The 22,940-nt window shown below is 41.5% G+C and overlaps 2 protein-coding genes across 2 annotated transcripts; both read right to left on the bottom strand.

Moving 5' to 3' along the window:
* Positions 1-260: 260 nt before the first annotated feature.
* On the bottom strand, positions 261-5,145 carry OTOR (otoraplin). Its single transcript, XM_072333596.1, has 4 exons — positions 4,912-5,145; positions 4,203-4,342; positions 3,506-3,616; positions 261-628 (listed from the first exon to the last, which is right to left on the bottom strand). Exons 1-4 carry the CDS (start codon positions 5,033-5,035, stop codon positions 605-607), a joined length of 399 nt encoding a protein of 132 aa, XP_072189697.1. The 5' UTR covers positions 5,036-5,145; the 3' UTR covers positions 261-604.
* A 2,320-nt stretch (positions 5,146-7,465) lies between these two features.
* Positions 7,466-13,845, bottom strand: SNRPB2 (small nuclear ribonucleoprotein polypeptide B2). Its single transcript, XM_072333595.1, has 6 exons — positions 13,694-13,845; positions 12,978-13,150; positions 10,162-10,302; positions 8,978-9,031; positions 8,357-8,445; positions 7,466-7,842 (listed from the first exon to the last, which is right to left on the bottom strand). Exons 1-6 carry the CDS (start codon positions 13,755-13,757, stop codon positions 7,683-7,685), a joined length of 681 nt encoding a protein of 226 aa, XP_072189696.1. The 5' UTR covers positions 13,758-13,845; the 3' UTR covers positions 7,466-7,682.
* Between the last annotated feature and the right edge of the window lie 9,095 nt (positions 13,846-22,940).

The following is a 22,940-nucleotide window of genomic DNA, read 5'->3' on the forward strand; positions in this document are numbered from 1 at the left end:
CTGTGCCAGCGAAAATAAATCCAATATGCACACCTACAGAAATGTAAACAAAAACATCAGGTATTCCAAGCACCCTGCACAGCCCTCCCTCATGTGGCAGCACAGAGATGCTTCAGCTTGAAGTAACTATCAGCACTGAGAGCAGTCTAACACAGAATAATGCAGATGGTTTTGTTTCTTCCAGTTTCTCCATCACAGCATAACTCCCGCAAGAAAAACAATTTAAATGAGCAAGTCACACATTTGCTCAACAAAGGAAGGGCTTTTCCAATGTTTATTTAACATGGAGTATAAGGTTACGGAAGGAAAATGCAGGTCAAGATAGCACATCTAATTCTACATATAACCTGTACTACTCAAAATAATGCAAAGGCTCACAGAAGCATTCACAGGTATAATAATTTCTGAAGAATAAATCCCACGAGACTATTTTCCCCAGCCAAATTGCTGCCTTTAAACCAACTTTCGCACTTGAAAGATGACTTATTTTACAATTAGTTATTAAAATGTAATAATAATAAAGTTGGTGTTCAGTGAAGGGTTCCGAGTTTCTTTGTCAGCATTTCTTGATAGCACCCTGGAGATTGCCCAGCCATCTTCAGCGCTACTCACAGAAGAAATCAATGTCCTGAAAGAGAGTCGAAAGATGTTTTGAGATTACTGAAGGATTAACATTCCTTTATCATCCCCTGAAGGTAGATAAGCAGATGCATACACTGAATACGCTAATGTATTCAAAGTACATGCTCTATAAATTAACTCCACAGAATTCTGGAGAAGAAAGCTTTTCTTTTTCAGCTCCTTCTATGTGTTTGGGATGACATAACTCTTTAAAGTGAATCGGACAATGCCATGTTCTTTTTTTTTCCAAACAATTCCTTTATCTTTTTGTTTTGTACATACCTACATCTACACTTGGCTTTGAGTTGTATGTAACCCCTTATCCTTAAGCTATTCCTAACCAGACATGAAAAGGATGCCTTAATTTGATTCAGGCTGTGATTCACTTGCTACAGAGAAACCTGACTAGCAAAAAAAAAAGCTTACATTTTGCTTGAAAAATTCCAGCAAGGGGTACATTTTCATAGCATCTGCTTCCTTCTAGCTTTCTGTTAGCATTTTACATGGCTACATAGCTCTCATCTTGATCTTACTGCAAGGAATTAACAACTTGTATGCTCACACTAAGCAGCATTTGCATTAGTCCAGCCTATCGCATGTAGCCATTCACTGGGAGCTGGTTCAGAGCAAAGGCTTACTGGTATTAAAAGTACTCTCATTTTAGCCAGCAAATGACCAATTTAAAATCATTGAAGGGTGGCAAGCAATCCAATACCACTCAGTAGTATACAGTCTTTTGTAAGGAGTCTACTGTTATTCGGTGTGACTCAGAAGTAGCAGCACTGGGAAGAAAATGCTGTATAAGATTTATCACTTGGAACAGCACCAATAGGTGTGGATTGCCTAGCGTTGCAAAAACGATGCTGAGAGAAGTTCACAAGCACTAGGATGTATTAAGAGGGTCTGTTGCTGATGATGTACATTGACTCCAGTTCTGACAGTTACTATGGGGAAAAAAAGTGAAGGAGACAGAGGCCCCCTATACTAATGTCTTCATTCATGCTCCTCCTTAGTGCAGCAGATCCCCCTCTAATATCCCACTCATCAAGTTGCCCCCTTGGTGCTTTCAATGGGCAAGAACTGCATGCTGCTTGATCATTAAGCTTTGGGCATCACCAGGTCCCATAGTATAAATGAAACAATAAATGAGAGGCTAGGGAAAAAGGCAGTTGGAAAAGATGGTTCTCACTCCAGTGGTAACAACAGCAACAGACTTAACAAGTTTGAGGCCAGGAAAGCAAGGTACAAGCATTGCCAGCAGCTTAAGTGAAAGGTAGCAGAACTGCAAACATAAGACCAGCTACAACATTGAAAATGGAATATTACATGCATATAAGAGCTGTGCAACAACAGCTTGTGTGCAAAGCAGTACTCTTTAAAGGATACTTCTTGATGAATTGATATGCCCAGTTAGAGGTCCATTAAGACCTGCTTTAAACACTTTTAAATGCAAACAAAGTCAGATCCTTTAAGCTCACATTTGCAACGCGCAAATTAGAACATAGCAATAAGGAAAAGAATCCATCTGTACCACCATCAGGTTTTGCTGTGAAGCTCTCACATAGTGAGGATGTCAACTAAGGGTGAAACAACTGTGAAACTCTCAGTGTTATTAGTTTTGCAAAAAGGTTTGCTGCAGAACTTATACTTGCCAATGGCAATGGCCCATTCTGGACCCACAACCAGCCTGCAGACTAAGACATGACATCAACCTACCTCAGCTTGCCATTCAGCAAACTGGCTGCCAGATTGTTAAGAGTTTAGAAATGTATTTTAGTTACAGAACATGAAAGAATGACCGATTACACCATAGTGCTCCTGGCCAAATTCAGAATAACCTAATGTAGTGTCAAGAACAGCAATCAATTGCTTCAAGATTTGCATTTCCTCAAATAAAATTTGTCTGACATTAAAACACAAATCCTAGCAACTATTAAACTGCATTTATTTCTCATTTTGATGAAACCTTCCTAATAATCAAGAGTTAAGGTAAAGAGTCCACATACAACTTCAAGGCTATGAGCAATGTGCTATAGGCATATAAGCTACTGGTAGCATTACTTGTAAGTCAAGCTATGCCATCCTCTTCCACTTCTCTGTGGAACACGTCTCAGATCTTTAAGTAAGTTTAAGGTATGGCTGGTGTATGACACACTGCTGTACATGACAGGGGAGAACCATCCTTCCTGAAATGCAACTTACTTAAAAACACGTTTCCAATAGCTTTGTAATTCTACCTTTTGATAGACGTACCAACAGCTATGAGGCAGCAAGCGTACTTTTCTCACACAGTATTCTGAAAACTAAGAGTTTTATTTTTATTCCTCCAATATTTTAACCCAAGTGATGCTGCTACTATAAAAACTACTCAAGAACACTCCATCTTTCTAGAGGAACAGTAGAAAAGTGAGTTTTCCCATTCAATTGCCAGGGACCTGCTTTCATTGAAGGGTGAGAAGGGTGTTCAGGAGTATAAAACAGAAGTACTCTGACAACATCAATCTATATAGACCATTAATAGAAGGTGTTTGTACACGTTATTGATATATGCAGCACAATGTTGAGTCCCCAAAAAAGAAAACCATTTGCAACACATTGCAAGAAGCTTGGGTCAGACTCTTATGGGGCCTTCAAGTGATGCTATCCCAATCAATAGGGGCAATAATAGGATCAAGGCCTTAACTCAGCATTCGTGAAACATTATCAGAGCTCATGTTAGGATTTTATTGAGAACATTTGCCTGCGTAAAGGCCCAGAGACAGCATCCCTAAGCATCTGTGATATGCTACAATCAACTGCCACTATTATGATTTGTTTTTACAGGAAATTAGCATTACACAGCCAAGGATAATTATATACAGCTGGGGTTCTGTGAATTCCTTACCGTTGTAGGAACAGTCTTATTTGCTTCTTGATAGACATGTTGTTCTGAGACTAGACTGCGAGGGAAATAACCAACTGTCCCCATATGGTCTTCATACTCTTCTCCATAAACCTTCAAGCAAGGAGATGTATACTTAGGTACATTAGAACAGCCCTTATTTGCTTTAAGCTAATTCATAATTTAGCTAAAAGCAGCTACTTAGCAGCGTTCGTAACTCTACTTTTGGATCTGCTAGTTCCCCAATTAACCAGCACTTTAAACGAACAATTAACACAGGTTCTAATACAGATAGGTATTTATTTTCTGGAATAAAATAACAGCACAGTTTTGTTTTTAAATGACTTCAGCTAATATTAGCATTTACTTCCTTTATATTGAAGTTTTAAGAGCGACTGCAATGAAACGTTTTCTCCTGTAGTTTCAGTAAGCAGCCGCAGAAAAGAACTGCTGAGCCCTTTAACTTGGGCTAAATTCATAGTTACTGGATAGTTAATGAAGATACTTCAACTTCATTACAAAAACCAGAAGGAAAAAAAAAAATGCCCTTGAGACTCCTCCATCAGTTCAAACACTCCGTTTGAAAACTAAGTTGCCACTTTATAACCCACAGTAGCTCAACATCAACAACACATTTTTGTCAAGAAACAAATGCCACTCTACTTCTGGTTTGCTCATATACACAGGAATCTCATCTTACGCTTCCAGCCCAGAATTCTCCAGATTCTTTTTCTTTCACTAGTTTTGAGTAAACATAAATCAACTGCCCTTTTTTAATATTAATGAATCTGCAGTCTGGAGCATTATAATCCTCTTCTGCTCTGACAAGGGAAATGGTGTCTAGGAAAAAGAAATCAAAAAATCAAGAATGAGAAGGATGAATTTAAAGAATTTATTATTCTATATATAATTCTATATATATTCTATGTATATTCTATATTTATATATTCTATATATATTAATTCTATTTAATTATGAATTTAATTTTCTTTTATAAAGAAAAATATGGAAGCGTGTGGGTGCACACATGCAAAACCATTTTACAGGCCAAAGTAGGTTATTCTGAAATTAATGTCTGCCAATAATTTGCCCTGCTCATTTTTCCATATCTCCAGTAAGCAGAATAACAGCTTCAGAATGTGTCATTTAACCCTGATGTAAGTTACAATCCTTCTGCCTCTTCTCTACTCTCACCTTTCATTCATGAGAAGGGTCCCTTGGAAAAAGTCTTTCTGCAGTAAAATGGGATTTGATGCTCCACATTCATCTTCCCACTCTATTTTAAGTTGACAGACCAATTTAAAGACAAGCTAAATGAGCAGAGTAGTTTTCTGCCACACCACGGCTTCCAAGCCCCACAACTGGTTTTGAGGATATAATTCTCTTCTAATTAAAACAAAATTACTCACAGACACAGTCGTCATCAGCACACAGCTTCTTGCTGGCAAGCTTGTCCATAAAAATTCCAGTTGCAAATGGATTCATTAATCCGAGACACAAAAAGAAGATCATGAAATAAACACGTTGTGTCATTTTTCTTTAGTGCGGCACTTCACCAATGCGCACTGTGCCCAATGATCTCTATCTTTTATGGAGCAGCCAAACAGCTGGACAAACACCCCTGGCCAATGGGAAAGGATCAGAGTGACATTCCACTGCAATAAGAGGAGCCGGCGGCAAGAGGGAAACCTCAGGTTACACTTATGCAACAGAATCCTTTCCTAAACTCAATCTGGAGCAACTGTATTGCTTAAAAATCTTCAGCCTTCCTTCAGTCATACACAGTCTTAATCTCACATCAAGCAAAATTTGTTGGAGGATGAAAAATTAAGGCAGACCCCAACAAACAGGGAAGAAAATTATACCCAAACACTAACACTTGTAATCCTCCCTGGCCCATAAACTCTCCATGGCAGCAATTTCCTCATTACAGTCTGCAGAAAGGCGCTACTACAGCAATAAACATGGATGCAAATATAACTCAAAAAAAGAAGAAATGCTTTTCAACTCATCGATTCAAATCTGAAATCTAGAATTCAAACACTGGTACTTGTTTAGGTTAAGATTTCTTTTTACATGGGTAAATGCAGAAAGAGAGCAGAATACACAGGTTAAGCAAAGGCAGCGGCCATCTCAAGTTGTATGTAGCCAAATTCAGCTGAGAGTTCACAGACATGACACTGATGGTACCACAAACTGACTTACGAGGTACTTGTTATGTCTTAGAGGACATCTAAAGTTCATCTAGCCTCCCAAACTATTTTCATAGCATATGAGAAAAAGGCCTATTTCAATTAAAATAGATGTACATGCCCAATAGGAAAAAAAACAAGTTATTATATACACTGTAAGCTGTTCACATCACAGCTGTCATGCTTCAAAGAAGCTAATCTTAAAATCAGTCCTTATAAACGACCAAGAGCAACGCTTTGTCTAAATAACAGCCTTAAGTCAGACCTCAATAACCTCACTACACCACTGGGAAAAACACGTGCTCTGCAGCTCACACAACACAGAGAGGGAATATACCAAGCTGCAGCAAGAGGAAAAGCTACAGCTTCCAGCCTACTTTCTTGTTTTCCAACTGATCTACTTCAGAAACAAAAAAAGCCTCAACGCTCACAAGGCAGCTACTGTGCTCATTTGAACACCCGTCCTTGTAGTACAGTACCCTGCCTTAATACCAGCTGCTTCTCTGAACTACATCTGAAGGAAGCCACACTAACTTCATCCCATTAATTCTTTAAAATGGTTGTTAAAGGACTCAGACAAAGCTTTAAAGAACTGAGGAATGGTGCAACATGAAAAGCACAAACCCCACAATTCCATTCCTCAAATGTGAATCTCCAAGAGCCTGACCGCAATTCTCCTTCACAGACAACACCAAGGAAAATCCAGTGAGTTTCACCAAAGATATAGTTTAGGTCTCATTATTCTCTAAGGCTAAAATATCTTTCTACATCTTCTTCCATCTTTCATTACCTGAACAAAACGCTTCAGCTTTTGAAGTGATTTTTCCTCAATACTACATTGGATTACATCACTACATATAGTGTATTTTGTGTCCAACAAAACCGTTAAGTGCTTTAAACAAAGGAGGGGGGGAACAACACCACAAACACTCGAACATGCATTTTGTGAAGCCTGCCTAAAAATAGACTGTCAAGCTTATCAGCAGCATCCAGCAGCATCTTTGGAAAGAGCCAGAAAGCTCTTATTAAAATCACTGCTAAAGACCAGACAATTGGAAAATCAAAGCCAATCAAAACAAAACCACAAGCCTGTCTGTACAATGACTTCCACTACCAGCCATCACCGTAGAGAAAGCCAAAAAGTTGAACCAAACTGTCAAATTTTAACCAATTTCTACCCACACCTGCATAAATTAAAACCACAATGATCTATTTCCCTTAAGTGACAAAATTGTTCTCAGCGAAAAGCAGCTGTTCCCTCGATAGTGAGGCTGAAGACTGAGCGCTGCATTTGTTCTCAACACACTGACATTTAACATTCCCACTCACAGTTTTCACTTTGAAGACACATATAATTATCCAGCACTCGCTTCTGAGAAATGAAAGTCACCTTAAAAGTAGTTAAACCAATATTATAAATTAGCCCCCTGTGGAGCAATGGAAAGCAATGATAATGCCTTCTACCAGGACAGGAGCACACTTATAAAGGTACTCATCAAGATTTAGTTTAGAAAGCAATATATAAGAAGGCAGCTCACCCTGTCCAAAGACTGATGACATCTCAAGAAGAGCGTGATCTCTAAAGAGATGCTACTCTCTCAGCTGCTAATCCTTAAATGAGGGCAAGGAAGGGCAGACCCAAGGCACTCTGCTTGCACCTGGGTTAGCCATCCCTTCTCACCTGGTGCTCAGCCAGGTTCAGGCCATGACCTAGCAATTCTCATCTGCCAGCCTGACAGATTAATAAGACGGATTCAATGAAAAACACAGCTTGAGAACAGCATAAGCTGAGTTTATTTTATAAAAATTAGTATTTTAGCACAAAGAGTTACTATTCAGTAGATCCACAGAAATCTTGCAACTGTGCTGACAGCTGCAGCCATTTCACACAACAGTCTTATCTTTTCTGCACAGGACAGAAAACATGCTGTACTCTCATATTAAAAAAGGAAAAAAAATCAATACAAAGAATTCCAAAGAGTGTCTGGTTATTTCTTAGCATAAGTGATTTTCATGGCATGAGACGGAGTTATCTTGAATCCTTGGAGAGCATCTCGAGCAGCTCCTGCTTGACATTCATTTTCGAACTCCACAAATGCAATGTCATGACGTCCAGGCACTAAACGTACTTCTTTGAATCCAGGAAACCTTTAAAACAAGTTTAAGAAGAGTCAGACAGTGTTTTCTAGTTTGACAATTCACCTCCCTTCAGCAGACAGAAGACTCTCCCACAAGCATCTACTAGAATAACAGTTACTATTAGCATGAGATTCAGTTGAAGTTACATTTCCAGTCCTTAGAACTTCGCCTCTCCTAAATATCATTCTGCTGAAGTAATTTAATCAGTCATGCACATCTGCAGGAGCAATTAAAGCCGCTTTTAAAACCCTTTCTGATGTCTTTAACATTACTCACCAGCTTGAAGCACTGCGGATTGACAACAGATAACTTCTACAATCAAAATCAGTTTAAAGAAAGACTCCCATTTTGCACACAGTCATCAGAACTGACATCTGTAAAGCTGGCAGTAATACAGAACTGAAACACCTTCAACACCTCTCGTTTCTAATAATCAATTAGCCAATCAAAAAAATAAAAAAAAACAAATGCATAAAAGCAACAAAAGGATCCAAAGGAAACCTTCCTTCCATTCAAAACTTACTGATTGAATAACATGGACAGCATCATCTCATTTGTTTCCTCAGGCAGGTTATTAAGGAAGAGAATATAGTTTGGTGGGTTGTCGGGCACCTGCAAGAGAAGAGCAAAATTCAGCAGATTTTCCACAGCTGTCCGCCCCTCTAAATTGGTCTACATTATTATTTGGACAAAGACTCACAGTCCCTAGTTTTGGTTGTAACACTGGTCGCTGGGCTTTAGGATCCCTTCATGCAATATGCAGACATGGATCTCAGTGGTTTTTGTTTTTGCTGCTTAACAGCTGATACTGCAGCACTTCACAATACCAGACCTCAGCACTGCCTCAGTTCAGACTAACTAGTGCCACTTTAGATTTCACAGGTCATCCAAGACATCTCTACAGGAGGACATCAGCTTGGAAAAAGGACTTCCTCACCTTCTCAGGTGAAGTAGCTGGAAGCCATGATAAACCACCTGTTCATCTACAGCAGAAATGAACTACTGTGTATCTTTGGGGCAACTGAAACCCATAGAAAACACATCATTTTACTACAGCATACTATTAAAATTTATTGGTTACAAACTCCATTAGATCTTAAGCTTCAGAAAGTCTAAAAGATTTGCTCACAAAAACAAGCATTACCTGCTGATTCTGCGGTGAAGTCCCAGGGGCACTGGTTGAATTTTGTGTTGCTCCCTAGTAAGACAGAGCAAAGTAGTTTTAAAAAGATATTTGTTTAGAGATAAATACATGGTGACGTGTTTTTGTACAACTCAAGTAGTGTATGAAAGACGGCATGGACTTATTTTTGTTAAGCTGCAATGCAAGGAACATTTGTTTATGAAATACTTGCCCAAGGGAAACAATAACATCATGAGGACTGCATTGAATCCCCAAACCAGACAATCAAAGAATAAAAGTTTAACTAATGGCTGAGTCAACAGATACAGCAAGTCACTACTCATCCATCATTAAATTCAGTTTAGTTAGACAGGAAGTAGCTTTTGAAAATGAAGACCTAGACAAGACATGATAGACACAACAAGAGAAAAAAATACAGGCTTCACTGAGGACTCCAGTTTAACAAGCATAACTAAAGCTATTACCATTATAAATAAAAACAATTACTTCTAGGAAATCACTATATAAGAATTGATTTTGAATAAATCCTGAGGAAACTGAATTTTCTATGCAGAAGTTAGTTTTATGAACACATACCTCTCTCCTTGACAACAAACTGTGTCTTTGCAGGAACAGTAATTAAGACAATATTCAAACCTTGTGCCTTTGTCTTTTTTTTCCCTGTCTTTACAAATAAACTGCTAAATGTTGTTAGCCTGGGCCAGGCCAACCATTACAGGAGATACACTCCATGCCAGCTCCTTCTCATCTAATTGCAAATGGATCACACTGTTCTCTTCTACCCATCTACCATTCTACATATATGTCCATATACATAATGTGACTTTCTGCATTGGTTTATTGTACCTTTGCTCTGTACCTTAGTTTTCATCTTACAACAGGAACAAGAAAAAAAAATAAAAAGCATTAAAAAAATAAAAACAATAAAATAAAATGCATTAAAGACTATGTAATCCTATTCCATCCTGCAGCTTTAATGAGTGCTAAAGAGCACTACAGATGTAGAGATCTCTAAGGTCCCTTCCAACTCTCTTGATACTATGATACTATGATGATACAACAATTCAAAGAACTTAAAGTAACAAAGTACTTAGTCCTAAAAAGACCCAAAACATTACCAAAGCAGAGGGCATACTGTTTGAATTGTTTTCTCCCTTCTTTTTGTAAATACAGAAGCAGCCTACCTGAATTATCTTTTTATTTGCTGCATTAGCTGACTGTTCCAGAGACTTGGCCTTCTTCTTTTCCTTCCTCTTCTCCTTGTCAGCAAAAGTACCGCGCATTTTAGAGATGATATCAGAGTCTGTTTTGGCATACTGAATACGCTTTAAAAGGAAAAAAACAACACAATATGTTTGTAGCAACTTGTATTAAAAACACTGTTTTATATGATATTTTTACGGAGTACGTAACATCCCTAATTAATTCTGATCGCAACTCAAGAACTTTTAAAAACTGGGATAGACCTCTCATGAGAAGAGATTACTAATTTTATGACCCTCATTGGAATCAGCACTCTAATCAGCTAAAAGTATCTTTACTGTGTCTGTCAAGGTAGCAGATGTACAAAGCTATGTAACATCAGTTAACAAAATTGGCACCAGCTGCTACTAAAAAAAAAGCCTAAGGGGATAAAGCATCTGGGCCTGGGGGGGAGCTGACAAGGTTCCAGTGATCTCAGATCTCTGCAGAAAACTGAGTTCAGTAAAACTCAGAATAAATAAATACAATAAACACATGCCTCAATTCAACCCAGACTACATTGGTTGTATCAGCAGCACAACTGTGCTATTCTTCTGACAAGAGCATCCCGAAAGTGCCCAAGTGAAAGATAAATGATGGAGCTATGAATATATAACGGCACAGCATTACACACATATGTGCACGTGTACACTTTTACAATCCTATCACTTATTGAAGACTACTCCAACAGAAGACCACACAGCAGCTGAATTTACTTTTTATCATTTGTCCATTTCTAAGCATAGGATGTGTCCTGCAGTCAGTATTCAAAGAGGGAAATGCACCTCAACGCTTATAATGCTTTACTGTGCTTTGTTTTAATTCTCTACTGCGTTTTACTGAGCACAAAGGCCTTTAAGGGTAAGCGACAACTAAGCTTGCACAGTTCCTTGGTGTACAGTTACACAATTATACAATTAAACAATTATACAGTCAATAGGTAAAAAGAGGTTAAACAGGTGTTTGGTATGAAAGATTATTGCAATAGAAAGATAATCTATGATAAATGGAAAATGCTCACCGATGTTGAAAGTTCACAGTAAACTCCACAAAGGAATGACCTCCAGAGAAAGAGATTCTGCCTTAGCAGCAGTCAGCCCTTACATGAGATCTGGGGGAGGTGAAGCCAAGCTCCACACCCTTCCCGTAGCACAGCTGAATTATCTTCACCTGTCCTCCCACAGCTGACTCATTGCTTGCTTCAGGTGGTTAATCAGAGGTTCAGGCTGTGATCAACAGTTTCCCATACACCAGGCAAAGATTTTGCTAGATAATCTGAGAGCATTAATGAAAGAAGTGTGTGCCTCAACAACAGTATAGCTCTCCTTATCGCCCAAAGCCATGAGCTGAAAGACGAGCACACCCACAGATCACTGAAGTCAAGTGGATTGTTGGCACATATAAGCCTCCCAAATTAGGAGATGCCCAGTTACCCAAACAGGCAGCAACAGAAACATGTCTGTTGTTACACTATCCTGCCTGTAATCAAGTACATTACTAAATTGGCTTTTATCAAGGTATATTGTATCAGCTTCACTGAAGTTGTGTCAGAATTCAGTCATTTGGGCTGCTAATCTGATGTAAGCATAAGCAAAACTCTTCACTAATTTCCAAAGCAAATCAGTGAGTACATCTGCCAATTTCCAGAGAGTAGAGCTGAATAGATCTTCACCCTACTCACTGTTGCCTTGAAATGGAAGTACTATATTCTAGCTATGTCTTACAAACATCTAGAGTAACTTTTATTATTATAAATGCAATAGAAAGTACCTAATCTTAAAAGCATTACCTGGGAAATTTTATGTGTTTAACAGAAGACACAATGAATACCATAAAATGGCTAAAGTTGGAAGGGACTTTAAACTGCATCCAGCCCCAACCCCTGCTGTGGGCTGGCCGCCCCCCACCAGCTCAGGCTGCCCAGGGTCCATCAGACTTGGCCTTGGGCACCTCCAGGATGGGGCACCCATATCTCTCTGCGCAGCAGTGCCAGGAACTCAGTGCTCTCTGGGTAAAGAATTTCCTCCTAATATCTAATCTAAATCTCCTCTCTTTCAGTTTAAAGCCATTCTCCCCTTGGTCTATCACTATCTGCCCGCCCAAGCAAAAAGTCAGTCTGTTTATAAACTTTAAGTACTGGTAGGCCACAGGGAGGTTTTTCCAGAGCCTTCTCTTCTCCAAGCTGAACAAGCCCAGCTCCCTGGACCTTTTTTTATAGGAGAGGTGCTCCAGCCCTCTGAGCATCTTTGTGGGAAGAGTAAAGGGGGACAATTCTCTCTCTCACTCTGCTGCCACCCCTCTGTTGATGCAGTCAAGAACAGTTGGCCTTCTGAGCTACACCTCATGTTAAGTTTTGCATCTACCAGGACCCCTAAGTGCTTCTCCACAGGGCTGCTCTCAGACTGTACACATATCTCAGATTGCCTCCACCCAACTGCAACACGTTGCACTTGGCCTTGTTGAAACTCCTTAGGTTCACAGGAGCCTGCTTCTCAAGCCTCTACAGTACCTCTGGATGACATCCCTTCTTTCTGTTGCAGCCACTGTACAACTTCAGCTTCACTGTGTGTTCCAATTACAGTCTCTCTGGTGCGCCTCAAGCTCGCATAAATACATATATTTGACAAGACAGGACATTACTGAGTAATAGCACAACTGCAAGTACGTCTAACAGTTAATTCCCAAGGCACAAGTACCAAAACACTGCAACACACCACAGGAATTTTATTTTCCACAGAGAAGGAAGAAAATAACTTACCATCGGTTTCCCATAAAATGGAAAGCCCTGCAGCTGTCTCAGAGCATTGGTAGATGATCCCAGTTCTTTAAATATGACAAAAGCCTGTCCTCTCATTTTCATAGTCTTCAAAGCCACAATGTCAACCACATGACCAAACTGTGAGAATAACGCATATAAGGACCTCTTCAATTCTGTTAACAAGAAAAATAGGACAAAAAGGCTGTAACGGGTTGCATGCAAATGTCTGTATCTACAGAGAGTACGGTGTCCCTCAGGTTGATCTCTGCCACCTTTACCTCACAGCAGTAAGGTACACAAGCTTAGAACTGCTGTACAAACGCATATTCACCCAGTTTCGGCAGGTAGGTGTATTGGCTTCACAATACACGGCTAGAGAAGAAACCGTACTAGATCTGTATTAACCTCCTATGAGCAAGAACTACACAAAGGGACAAACAGCTCAGCTATGTACGAGCACCGCTCACTGCTGCTGCTGGCACCCACCGCAAACTGCCCAGTAACGTCTGCAGGCTTTGAAGACCATCTGAAGTCCTATAGTTAAAAGTTACGAAGATAAACAGTTATCGATGGATGCTCATCAGGCACAGGGCACGGCATCAGGGCCAACCAGCCGCCTCAGCACCAGGCGCCAAGCCACGGCCTCTCAACGGAGAGCAACGGGACGAGACGCGAGCGGGCTGCCCGAGGAAAGCGCGCTCCGCAACCCCCCTTACCTTCTTTCTTAATCTTGTCGTTGATGTTGTTGATGTAGATGGTGTGGTTGGGCCGGATGTCCATGGTGCCAGCCGGCCGCCGATCAGCCTGCAGACAGGGCACACGCGCAGCCAAGATGGCCGCCGCGACGACGCAGACCGCAGAGCCGCTCCTGGAGCGATCGATGCGTCGGAATCGCCATGGCGGGCGGCGCATGCGCGGTGCCTTGTTGGTTGGATCCTGAAGGGCCGTGGTGTAAAAGGGGTGTAAATTGGATGTGAATTGTAGGGCAAACGGCAGGCGGCTCCGGTGAATGCTCAGGTCGTGTGGTCGGTAAGGCCTGCACATAGCTGGGGGTTGGAACTGGAAGGTTATTGTGCTCCTTTCCAACCCAGGCCATTCTATGGTACTATTATTCCATGATTTCTGGAGGGCCCCGAGGTGGTGGCAGCTCAGAGTAAATAAATAGAGGAGAACTGGGGCTGCAGCCTTGGAATATTTGGAATAATTTCACCTTCATTTCTATGGGGGAGCAATTGTGCCACCTTCCAGAACAAAAGAGCTGTAGGTACCACAGAGCATTTGCAACACAGTTGGACTAGTTGGCCTTTTGATGATCCCTTCCAACTCAAACAGTTCCATGATTCTATAAAGAACAGAATGGCTTATTGAACATAACAGCAAAAACCAAAACCAAACCAAACAAAAAACAAACCCAGAACCTGGGTGGGGGTGTTATTTACTGGTGGAGAAAGTGTTATCTTCAGTTGTATAAGGGTACAGGGAATGGTGGGCCAGTACAAAGCTACGTGCAGAGTATACACACCACAGGTCTAAATGGTGTTAGACAGCAGTTCTAGGCACTTTTCTCTGTTTATTGTTTTATAAGCAACTAACATAAAGCATGTCTTTGAAATCCAGGTGTGAACAATGTATTAAAATGTTTTTTAGAAAAGTATAGCTCATGTTTTATGTGTTGATCAGTAACACAGTCCACATAACTCATCATTTAGTTACAAAGTCCAAAACTACTTACTTGTTATTAAGTCAGGGTAGCTAAGGGAGTTTGATTGTCTTCAGGAGCGAAAAATATTGACATAATATAAATGACTTTATTTTAAAGTCTTTAAGCTGCTCATGGAGAAGAAACTAATGAAAACATACACACAAAAAACCTTAACCTGACAGAAAATAAGGAAGAATTCATGGCTTCTATAATTCTTCAGTGCCTCACTCATACTTGCTCGGAGTCGCTCTAAGCACTGCTGATTTATTCTTGAAGAATTTGAATGCAATAAAGCAGAAAGCCGTCCTTTCCTGCTCCTCAGGTGGGATTTCAGTCTGTCTGCTAGTTCAATAGAAGCAACATTCATTCCTCAGGCTCCCCCCTAGATTTATTTAGATTACTTTTGTTTCCTTAATCCCCAGAGAGGTGCAGTACTATTCTATTCACTAAAGGAGTTATTTGTTTAAAAGTCCATGAGAGCTTGAAGAATTGGAAAAACTATTCCAAGTTTCTTAGCAAGAATGCCTCTGGCATCTTAGTAGGCAGTTACAATACATCACCAATATAATATGCTGGAATCATGCTTGCAACTAACAGGTAGCTGATTTCCAGAGACTCTAAGAAGTGTTGGAGAAGCAAAGCAGAGAAGAGTTTTTGAACATTGCTTTGTAGCCACTGCTCTTTTCCTGTCCCTTACTCGAGATCAAGGATACCTGGCATTGCTTTATTATCACAGCTGTTTGTTATGAAACCTGTAATAAGATTCATTTTTATTCTTCTAAGAGCAGCTCTCCGCACTAAAGTAAGACAATAATCAAGAGCAGCGTACAGTGGAAGTTTTGGTCCTGGTTTCATAGCATCATACAGTCTTCGTAGCTTTGATTGGGTCCTCGTGCACATAATAATGCTTCAGACTTTTCACAGTAACTATCCTGCAGTATTAAGAGGGTAGAATTGTTAAATTCACCCAGATCTATCTGTATAGAAATGTTTTCATCTCAACAGCGCGGAGAGGAATCACATGTTAGTAAGAAGCATGTGTGTGATGTGGGTGGATTTGTCTTCTGCATTTTGGTTCCACTTCTTGACTGCTCTGTTCTGCTGTGCCAAGCGTGATAATACAGCACGTCAGTAAGCACTGGGACATGCACAGAGACAATGGACAAAATGACAGGAAATACAGAAATTCCCTAGCAAGTGCACGTTAGCAGTGCGAGCAGCTGCAAAGTTAACCTGCACGGAGCCTCACGTTTTAGTCAGAAAAGGCTTTTTGAAGGTTGAGCAGCTTACAGATCTATATTCAATTGGAAGGTGCAAAAACAGAAAGTATTGTGGCTTACAAATCCGTGGTTGCTGGTCAGTTATCCTGTCTGCCACCCACAAGTGCAAATTGCCAGAAGGAGCTGAAGAGGCTGCAGTGATTTACAGACTCTTGTTCCAAGGCTTAGGCTACACAGTCTGTCAACTAACAAAGCAAAGTGAATGGACAACGTGGTGGCAGAAGAAATTTAGTATTGATGAGCATGTGGCAAGGCACTCGGAAAAGAATCACCTGAAGCGTACACAGTGGAGTTCTGAATTAACTATAACCACTCAGGAAGAAGACCTGCATGACCCTGTCTGGAGGACAATAAAACAGCCAGAAAAGAAGCAAAGAAAAACACCATACTGACTGGAAAAGAAGAAAAAATAATGTACTGCGTGAGGTGTTTCATAATCCCTAAACAGATGGTTGAATGTATTACTGTTTGCTCTCAATCAAACAAAACCACGCGGTCCTCTGACATTTATTGTTGGCAGTTTATGCTTTTAATGATTAAATGCACTACCTGATTGACCTTTCTGTTAGTCAAGGAAGTCAGTCAAAGAAGCTTCACCAAGTGAGAGAAGAGCACACCATCACAACCAGTTATTTGGGGAGGAAAATTGCTCTGGCATGGTTATCATATACTATTTGATTCTTCTCTTGACCAAACCAGACTTTCACCTTACCAAGCAGGTAGGAGAAAAAGAAGCAAACCAACAAAAGAGAACCGCAACACAATTTCCTTTGACATCCTTCTGGCTTATGACAACATGAAACAGTTGCGTTGCTTTAAAAACAACAACTTATTACCGCGGTTAAATGAACCAGAACTAAATTTTAGATGCTTGCTATTCGTTGTTAATTAGTTGTATCCAGTGTAAGCTGTGAAAGGAGTACATTTTGTCTCTGTGTTTTTATCAACTGTGCTGAAAAGAATAAAAATCAATAGAACTCTGAGGTGGACAACAGCAGGTCACGCAGTGAAGTCCTTCAACATGCGAGTTCACCAATGAATGCTTCCCATCTCAGCTTGACTTCTTCAGTTTTTCTCCCATTGATTAGATTTAGCATTACAGTAATTCCCAATTTGTTTGAGTGCGCTAATATGCTGCAAAAAAAGATGAAATGTGGGTTGTGCTTTTAATTTCGTACAGATGGTTCCAAATTAGTTCAGGGTGCTTGGGTTTCCCCTTTATTAGTATTGATTGGTGGTGGTACCATCTGTCCTCGCTAACTTTTTGCTGGGAAAAATAGCAGCACACTGGTTTGATTTATGATTCCTCAGGAAGGTGTGAATTCCTTTCAGTTTGGGTTAATTTCTTTTACTTTTACTGGAATTGACATGCTAGTGTAGTGGAAGTGAAGTGATTTACATTACTTTGGGTGTTTTGAGTTAAATACATTTGAATCCTAATGCATATGAAACATCATAGAGTAATGAAATCAAGTCTGAAATGGTTAGTCATATGAACTTGCCTTGTTGTTGCCTTTCTTTTTCTCTCACAGAATCACCAAGGCTGGAAAAGACCTAAAAGATCATCCAGTCCAACCGTTCACCTATTACCAACAGCTCCCACTAATCCATGTCCCTCAACACAACGTCCAAACGTTCCTTGAACACCCCCATGGTCGGTGACTCCACCACCTCCCTGGGCAGTCCATTCCAGTGCCTGACCATCCTTTCTGAGAAGTAATACCTCCTAACGTCCAGTCTGAACCAATACCCAGCCTGAATCTCCCCTGCCGCAGCTTGAAACCATTCCCTCTGCTCCTATCACTAATGACACAAGAGGCCGACCCCCAGCTCACTACAACCTCCCTTCAGGAAGTTATAGAGGGCATGTTGTTCATGGGCACCACAGAAGGTTCCCAGGAGCTGCAGACACTGTTTGTTTGCATCGTACCCAGCAGAGCTGCAGGTGCCATTTGGCACAACACACTCCAGGCCAACTCTAATGAAGGAGAGGCAGGGAACTGCAGTAAAGCAGGGTAGAAGGGGGATTTAGAGGTGGAGGTGAAGGGTGGGTTGGGAGCGATGAGGTGACCTCAGGTCTGCACAGCACAGGAAGGTCTACTGCCTGCTTCTTGTTGGGCTGCAGCATCTCCCAGAGCATTGCGCACAGCCTTTGGTCAGCACAGTGTGACCTGCAGCTGAGATGCTGTCTGTGCTGAGCAGCGGGGAGCAAACGGCACTGCGGGACCTTCAGTGACAGAGATGAGAGGGGCAGAAACGGGGATGTACAACAGAGGGTATGGATGGACAGTGCTGAGCTGCACGGCTTCATTAACATGGGACACACTGAACCAGGGCTGCATCACAGCCATCAAGCTGATGTACCTGGACTATCTCTGCAAGGCGGCCAGCCCCACATCCTCAGAGCAAGACAGCCAGCACCACACATCCACAGCAAGACAGCCAGCCCCATATCTCCAGACCAGAGATCATTGTCTGATCTATGACAAGGAAGTGAATGAGAACTTCACTCTGCTTTAAGCAGTGCTGTTGGGCTGAAATCTAGGGTAGGGGGTGGGCACAGCTAAGCAGCTGGTAGCACCCCTCTGAAGCTGAAGAAACTCCCAGAGATGGGGAGAGAAAGCACAGTTTGCACTGAGCACTAAGGGAAGTTCCCACCTGAAGGAGCAGGTTTACGAGGAAACTGAGACAAGTTCTTTCAGGTGGACCTTGAAAGTCGAGAGTTTGCCCCACCAATCTCACCTGAGCAGGGAGGGTTTCCATGGCACTTAATGGCAGCTTGCCCTCAGCATCAGTGTGGGGCTCCATGGGCCATAAGATCCCATAAAGAAGCTCTCAGATTTCCAGAACTTCTTTCTCAAGCCAACTCAGCCTTGAAATTGCTAAGGCCCATGCCAGCTTCTAGCCAGGAAGCCATAAATACGCTCGTGGTTTAAAGTCTCGCTCGTAATGATTACTACAGTTGGGACAAGCAGCAGCAAGCCTCCCTAACAAGGTCTGCCTGGGACCGTGCTGAGGCTCTGCCTGTTCTCGGAATGGATACCAAGAAAGCTTGAGGGTTATTTTGATGGTCTCATTCTTTCAAACGTTTATCAACCTAAATCGTTTAGTTCTCACTCCCAGCAGACGCTGGGGAGCTGATGGTAAATCATACCATCTCTGGTACTCGAGCAGGTTGTAAATTCACCATATCTGGTGGACTCAGGCTGGCTGTAAATTGTTTTTGTGCTCCTACAGCTTGGCTGGCTGTGGAAAAGACTGCTTGTGATGTGCTGCCTTGTTTGCAGCCGTGCTGGAATGCAGACAGCCTCTCAGCACCTATTTCTTATGTAGTCCTAGTGTGGTATAGCCCCTTTCAAGTGTTAGGGTTCTTGTCTGCCACATCCTCTTTAAAAAAAAACTAAAAACATTGTAGGTCAAGAGCAGCGTCAAATGGGACTTCAATCTTCTCTCCATCAGAATTCCACCCTGGAGCAGCTCAGTGAGTGTTAGCTTCCTGAAATACTCCATTGCAGCTATGATTTATGCTGCCTTGCCTTCAGTAATGGAAAAATAAATCTCAGCTCCATGAGATGAGATCTTACCTCTGAGAAGGAATAGATTTTTTTCACCTACGGAGAGTGAAATGAGAACAGGTGCTTGGATATATATATATATATGGATGTGTGAGTCTGCTGGTTTAAAACTGAGCATGCGGGCAGATTAAGACAATCCTCTCTGCTGAATTTCTGCTTACAAAGTCAGGCTATGCAATATTCAGCAGCCAGCATCCTATATCAATTAAAGTTCCCTGGTTTTTGGATTGAGAAGCAATTATTCCACACATAGCTGTTATAATCTTTCAAGGGGAAAGTAGTGACGGGGAAATGTTTTACTGCAGAATATTCTATGCATTGTATTAAACTTCTCATGAAAGGCTTTTTTGTTTTTCATAACTTTTTCAAAGACTGAGAATCACAAAACCACCAAGGTTGGAAAAGACCTTAAAGATCATCCAGTCCAACCATTCACCTATTACCAATAGCTCCCACTATAGAGAAGCTCTATTGAGGCAGTTTCCCTCTGACCCACTGCCTGTCCAAGCAGCAGATGCTGCTTGCTTCTCAGCTCTGTCAGATCTGCCTCTAAGCATTTGGAAACAGAGGCTGTGAGGGAGAACTGGCGTCCAGACCACATCTGGGAGAGTAATCAGTTGTGCCTGGACTTTATCATGCTGCATCCTTGCCTGCTCTTTATAGCTAAGCAGCAAGCAAGGCTTGGGACTATCGTTGCCCTTTCAGACTTCATCAGATTTTGAGCTCTCAATTTCAAGTGGTCTCACAGCGGAGACATCCATACCCTGGGGGAGGTGTGTTGTGTCCTTGAGCTGGAGTGGTTCTATCAAGGAGGAGAGGATGAAGATTGCTCTGATACGCACAGTGCTCACATCTCTTGTGCCCTGTGTGACTTCCCCCAGTCCATGGTGTCCATAATGGGGTCACCTCTTGCCCCTGTGTACCGAGGCGCAGCAGCAGCGGAGCGTGTCAAGGCTCACATGTCAGGGCTTGGCTTCCCATTCTTTGGGGAGTACTATGAAAGTTCTTCTTTTATTGTGGGTCATCTTGCTTATATGTGGGAAATGTCCTCACCAAACCTGCCCTGCAGCCAACTGCCTTTGAGAAGTCAGCTAAGGATGCTGTCACCCGAAGAAATACCGCCTGGCAGCCAGATTATATGCCATGAACCGTTTCTTCAGCAAATCCATCTTAAACTCATTTTAGGCTAACACAGTCAGAGCCATATATTACGTAAGGGGCCGCTAACCCTTTATATCTGCTAAGTGTGATTGAAACACATTACTCACAGGCTTCCTCACAACCTGGACAGTTTTATCTGAGAAAACAATCGTAGGGGGAAAAACTCCCTGTGCAGACGGCCATAGAACACTGTTAACGATCCCAAAGGTTTCTTTACCTTGGCTTTAAGCAAGAGCCAGCTGCCAGAGGGAAAAGCACAGAAAATCATCTGATCAAGGGCACGCTCAGATTCTTCTCCAAGATAAACAGATGTTGCCTTAGGACTTTAAAGTATTAACTATATTGGCAGCATCAATACAGAACTCTGTCTCTCTTCTTTGTCAATAAAGTGTTTTGCTTTTTTTCTTGATAATGAGACCAATGCATTTTCTTTGTATCTGCATGCTGTAAAATGGGCAGTATTTAGGGATAAGTAAGACCTTGGGGAAGGCACAGTGTTAAGGAGCGTGTTCGTGTTCTAAATGAGCACTGCAGTGTTAACTGAAGGCTGGGGAGGAAGGCTGTAAGGAGAGGGGACAGAGCTGTCCTCCTGGGGCAGAGAGTTGCAGATGTTGTGCATAAACTGATTTAAACAGCATGATCAAAACACAGGCAGAAGTTCTCCATAAACAAAAACAGAGAGCAGTGGTCTTTTTCCCTTCTTTTGCACAGAATTCGAGAATCATTGAGTCATTAAGGTTGGAAAGGCTACGGAGATCATCCAGAGGGATCCCAGCCCATCCCCACAATGCCTCCTGGCCATGTCCCTCACTACCACATCCCCACAATCATCTCTCATTGTGCATTCCCAACAGTATGAAATGCAAGGAGTATCTCCATCTGCTTTTTTTGCTTTAGTTTCATGCTGGCAAGGCCCGAGAGTAGCATCATCCAGACAGGTCAAAGTAATGGCTTGGTTCTTTCTCTTTAGTCTTTATATTAACAAAATGATCTTTCTGCTCACAAATGTAAATACGTATTATTTTCCTTTCTAAAATAAAGTGTTGTTTTGTGTTTTTATCCTCTGTACCAAATTCCTTCCAGTACCACACATTTGTTCTGTAAACTGGAGGAAAAAAGCCCAAGCATCAAAGAACCCTACAGATAGAGTCAAACCTGCTGATAAAATCAGGCTTATTCTACACAGTAGGCACAAAAATGCTATTGTTATACTTTTGTGTGTAATAATATGGTATGATTCAAAAAAAATATCTATGTCCAGAAAGAAATAGAAATGATTTTTTGATAAAATCACATTAATAATGCTTTCCCTGCACAGGAAAAAAAAAAAGCCCGCATGATTTGTGTTGGAGTCTGATATTCCGGGAGCTGATAACACTGATAGGCTCATTCATTTCTGCAAAGCTCTCAGGAAATGTCTAGAGGCTGTATGAATGAGAATTGTTAGCATTCATGAAAGTGCCTGGGTGCTTTGTTGCCAGGAGACCGTAATGAAAGTACAGCAATGCCAGCCCGATGATAGGGATACGGGCTGCTGCATTAATCCCACCTTCTGCATACACGAGATCTCTATCATTTGCAAACATGAATGCCTGTGCAAGGCGGCAGGAATTTCAGGAGGTTGTTCTACTGTAGCAATGTGGAAGTTTAAAAAGCCTCCAGCCCACAACAGCAGGGTGCTGGGGCTCTGGAATACGTCCTCCCTTCCTTCAGATGCAGTTGTATGGGGCGCCACGCTTGCGCATTAAGTATCCATGCTGTTCACTTCCTGGAGAGCCTAACTGAGGTGACAAGGACTGGTGGCCCTCTGACGTTATATAATTAATATGAGGCTCATGTTTTTGCAACAAAAGGCAAAGGAGGAACCTGGTAAATTAAGACAGGGCTTTTCTAGATGGGCTTTCCCGTGAGCAGAATTGATGGAAGAGTCACAGGGATGGGGATGTAGTGACTTTGCCTGCATTTTGAGGCTTCCTACTGCTTGCACAGTGGGGAAGACATAAGGTCCATGTTTGTGCTTTCATATAATGGTACATTTTATTGATTGTTTGTCCCATATAGGGCACTTTGCGTTGTCCTGCTGACTTTCAAAGGGATTAACATCACTTCCCAGTAAGAGTAATGAAATCTAGCAGAGTTTTGTGAGCACAGTTCTTGGCCTTTGCCCCTCATTCGGAGTCATTTGTTGGAATGTATAACAGGAATATATCGAACTATTAGCAAAGACTTCAGAGAAGTCAGAAAT

Source organism: Excalfactoria chinensis, chromosome 3, assembly GCF_039878825.1.
Source record: "Excalfactoria chinensis isolate bCotChi1 chromosome 3, bCotChi1.hap2, whole genome shotgun sequence".
In the NCBI taxonomy this organism is placed as follows: Eukaryota; Metazoa; Chordata; class Aves; order Galliformes; family Phasianidae; genus Excalfactoria; species Excalfactoria chinensis.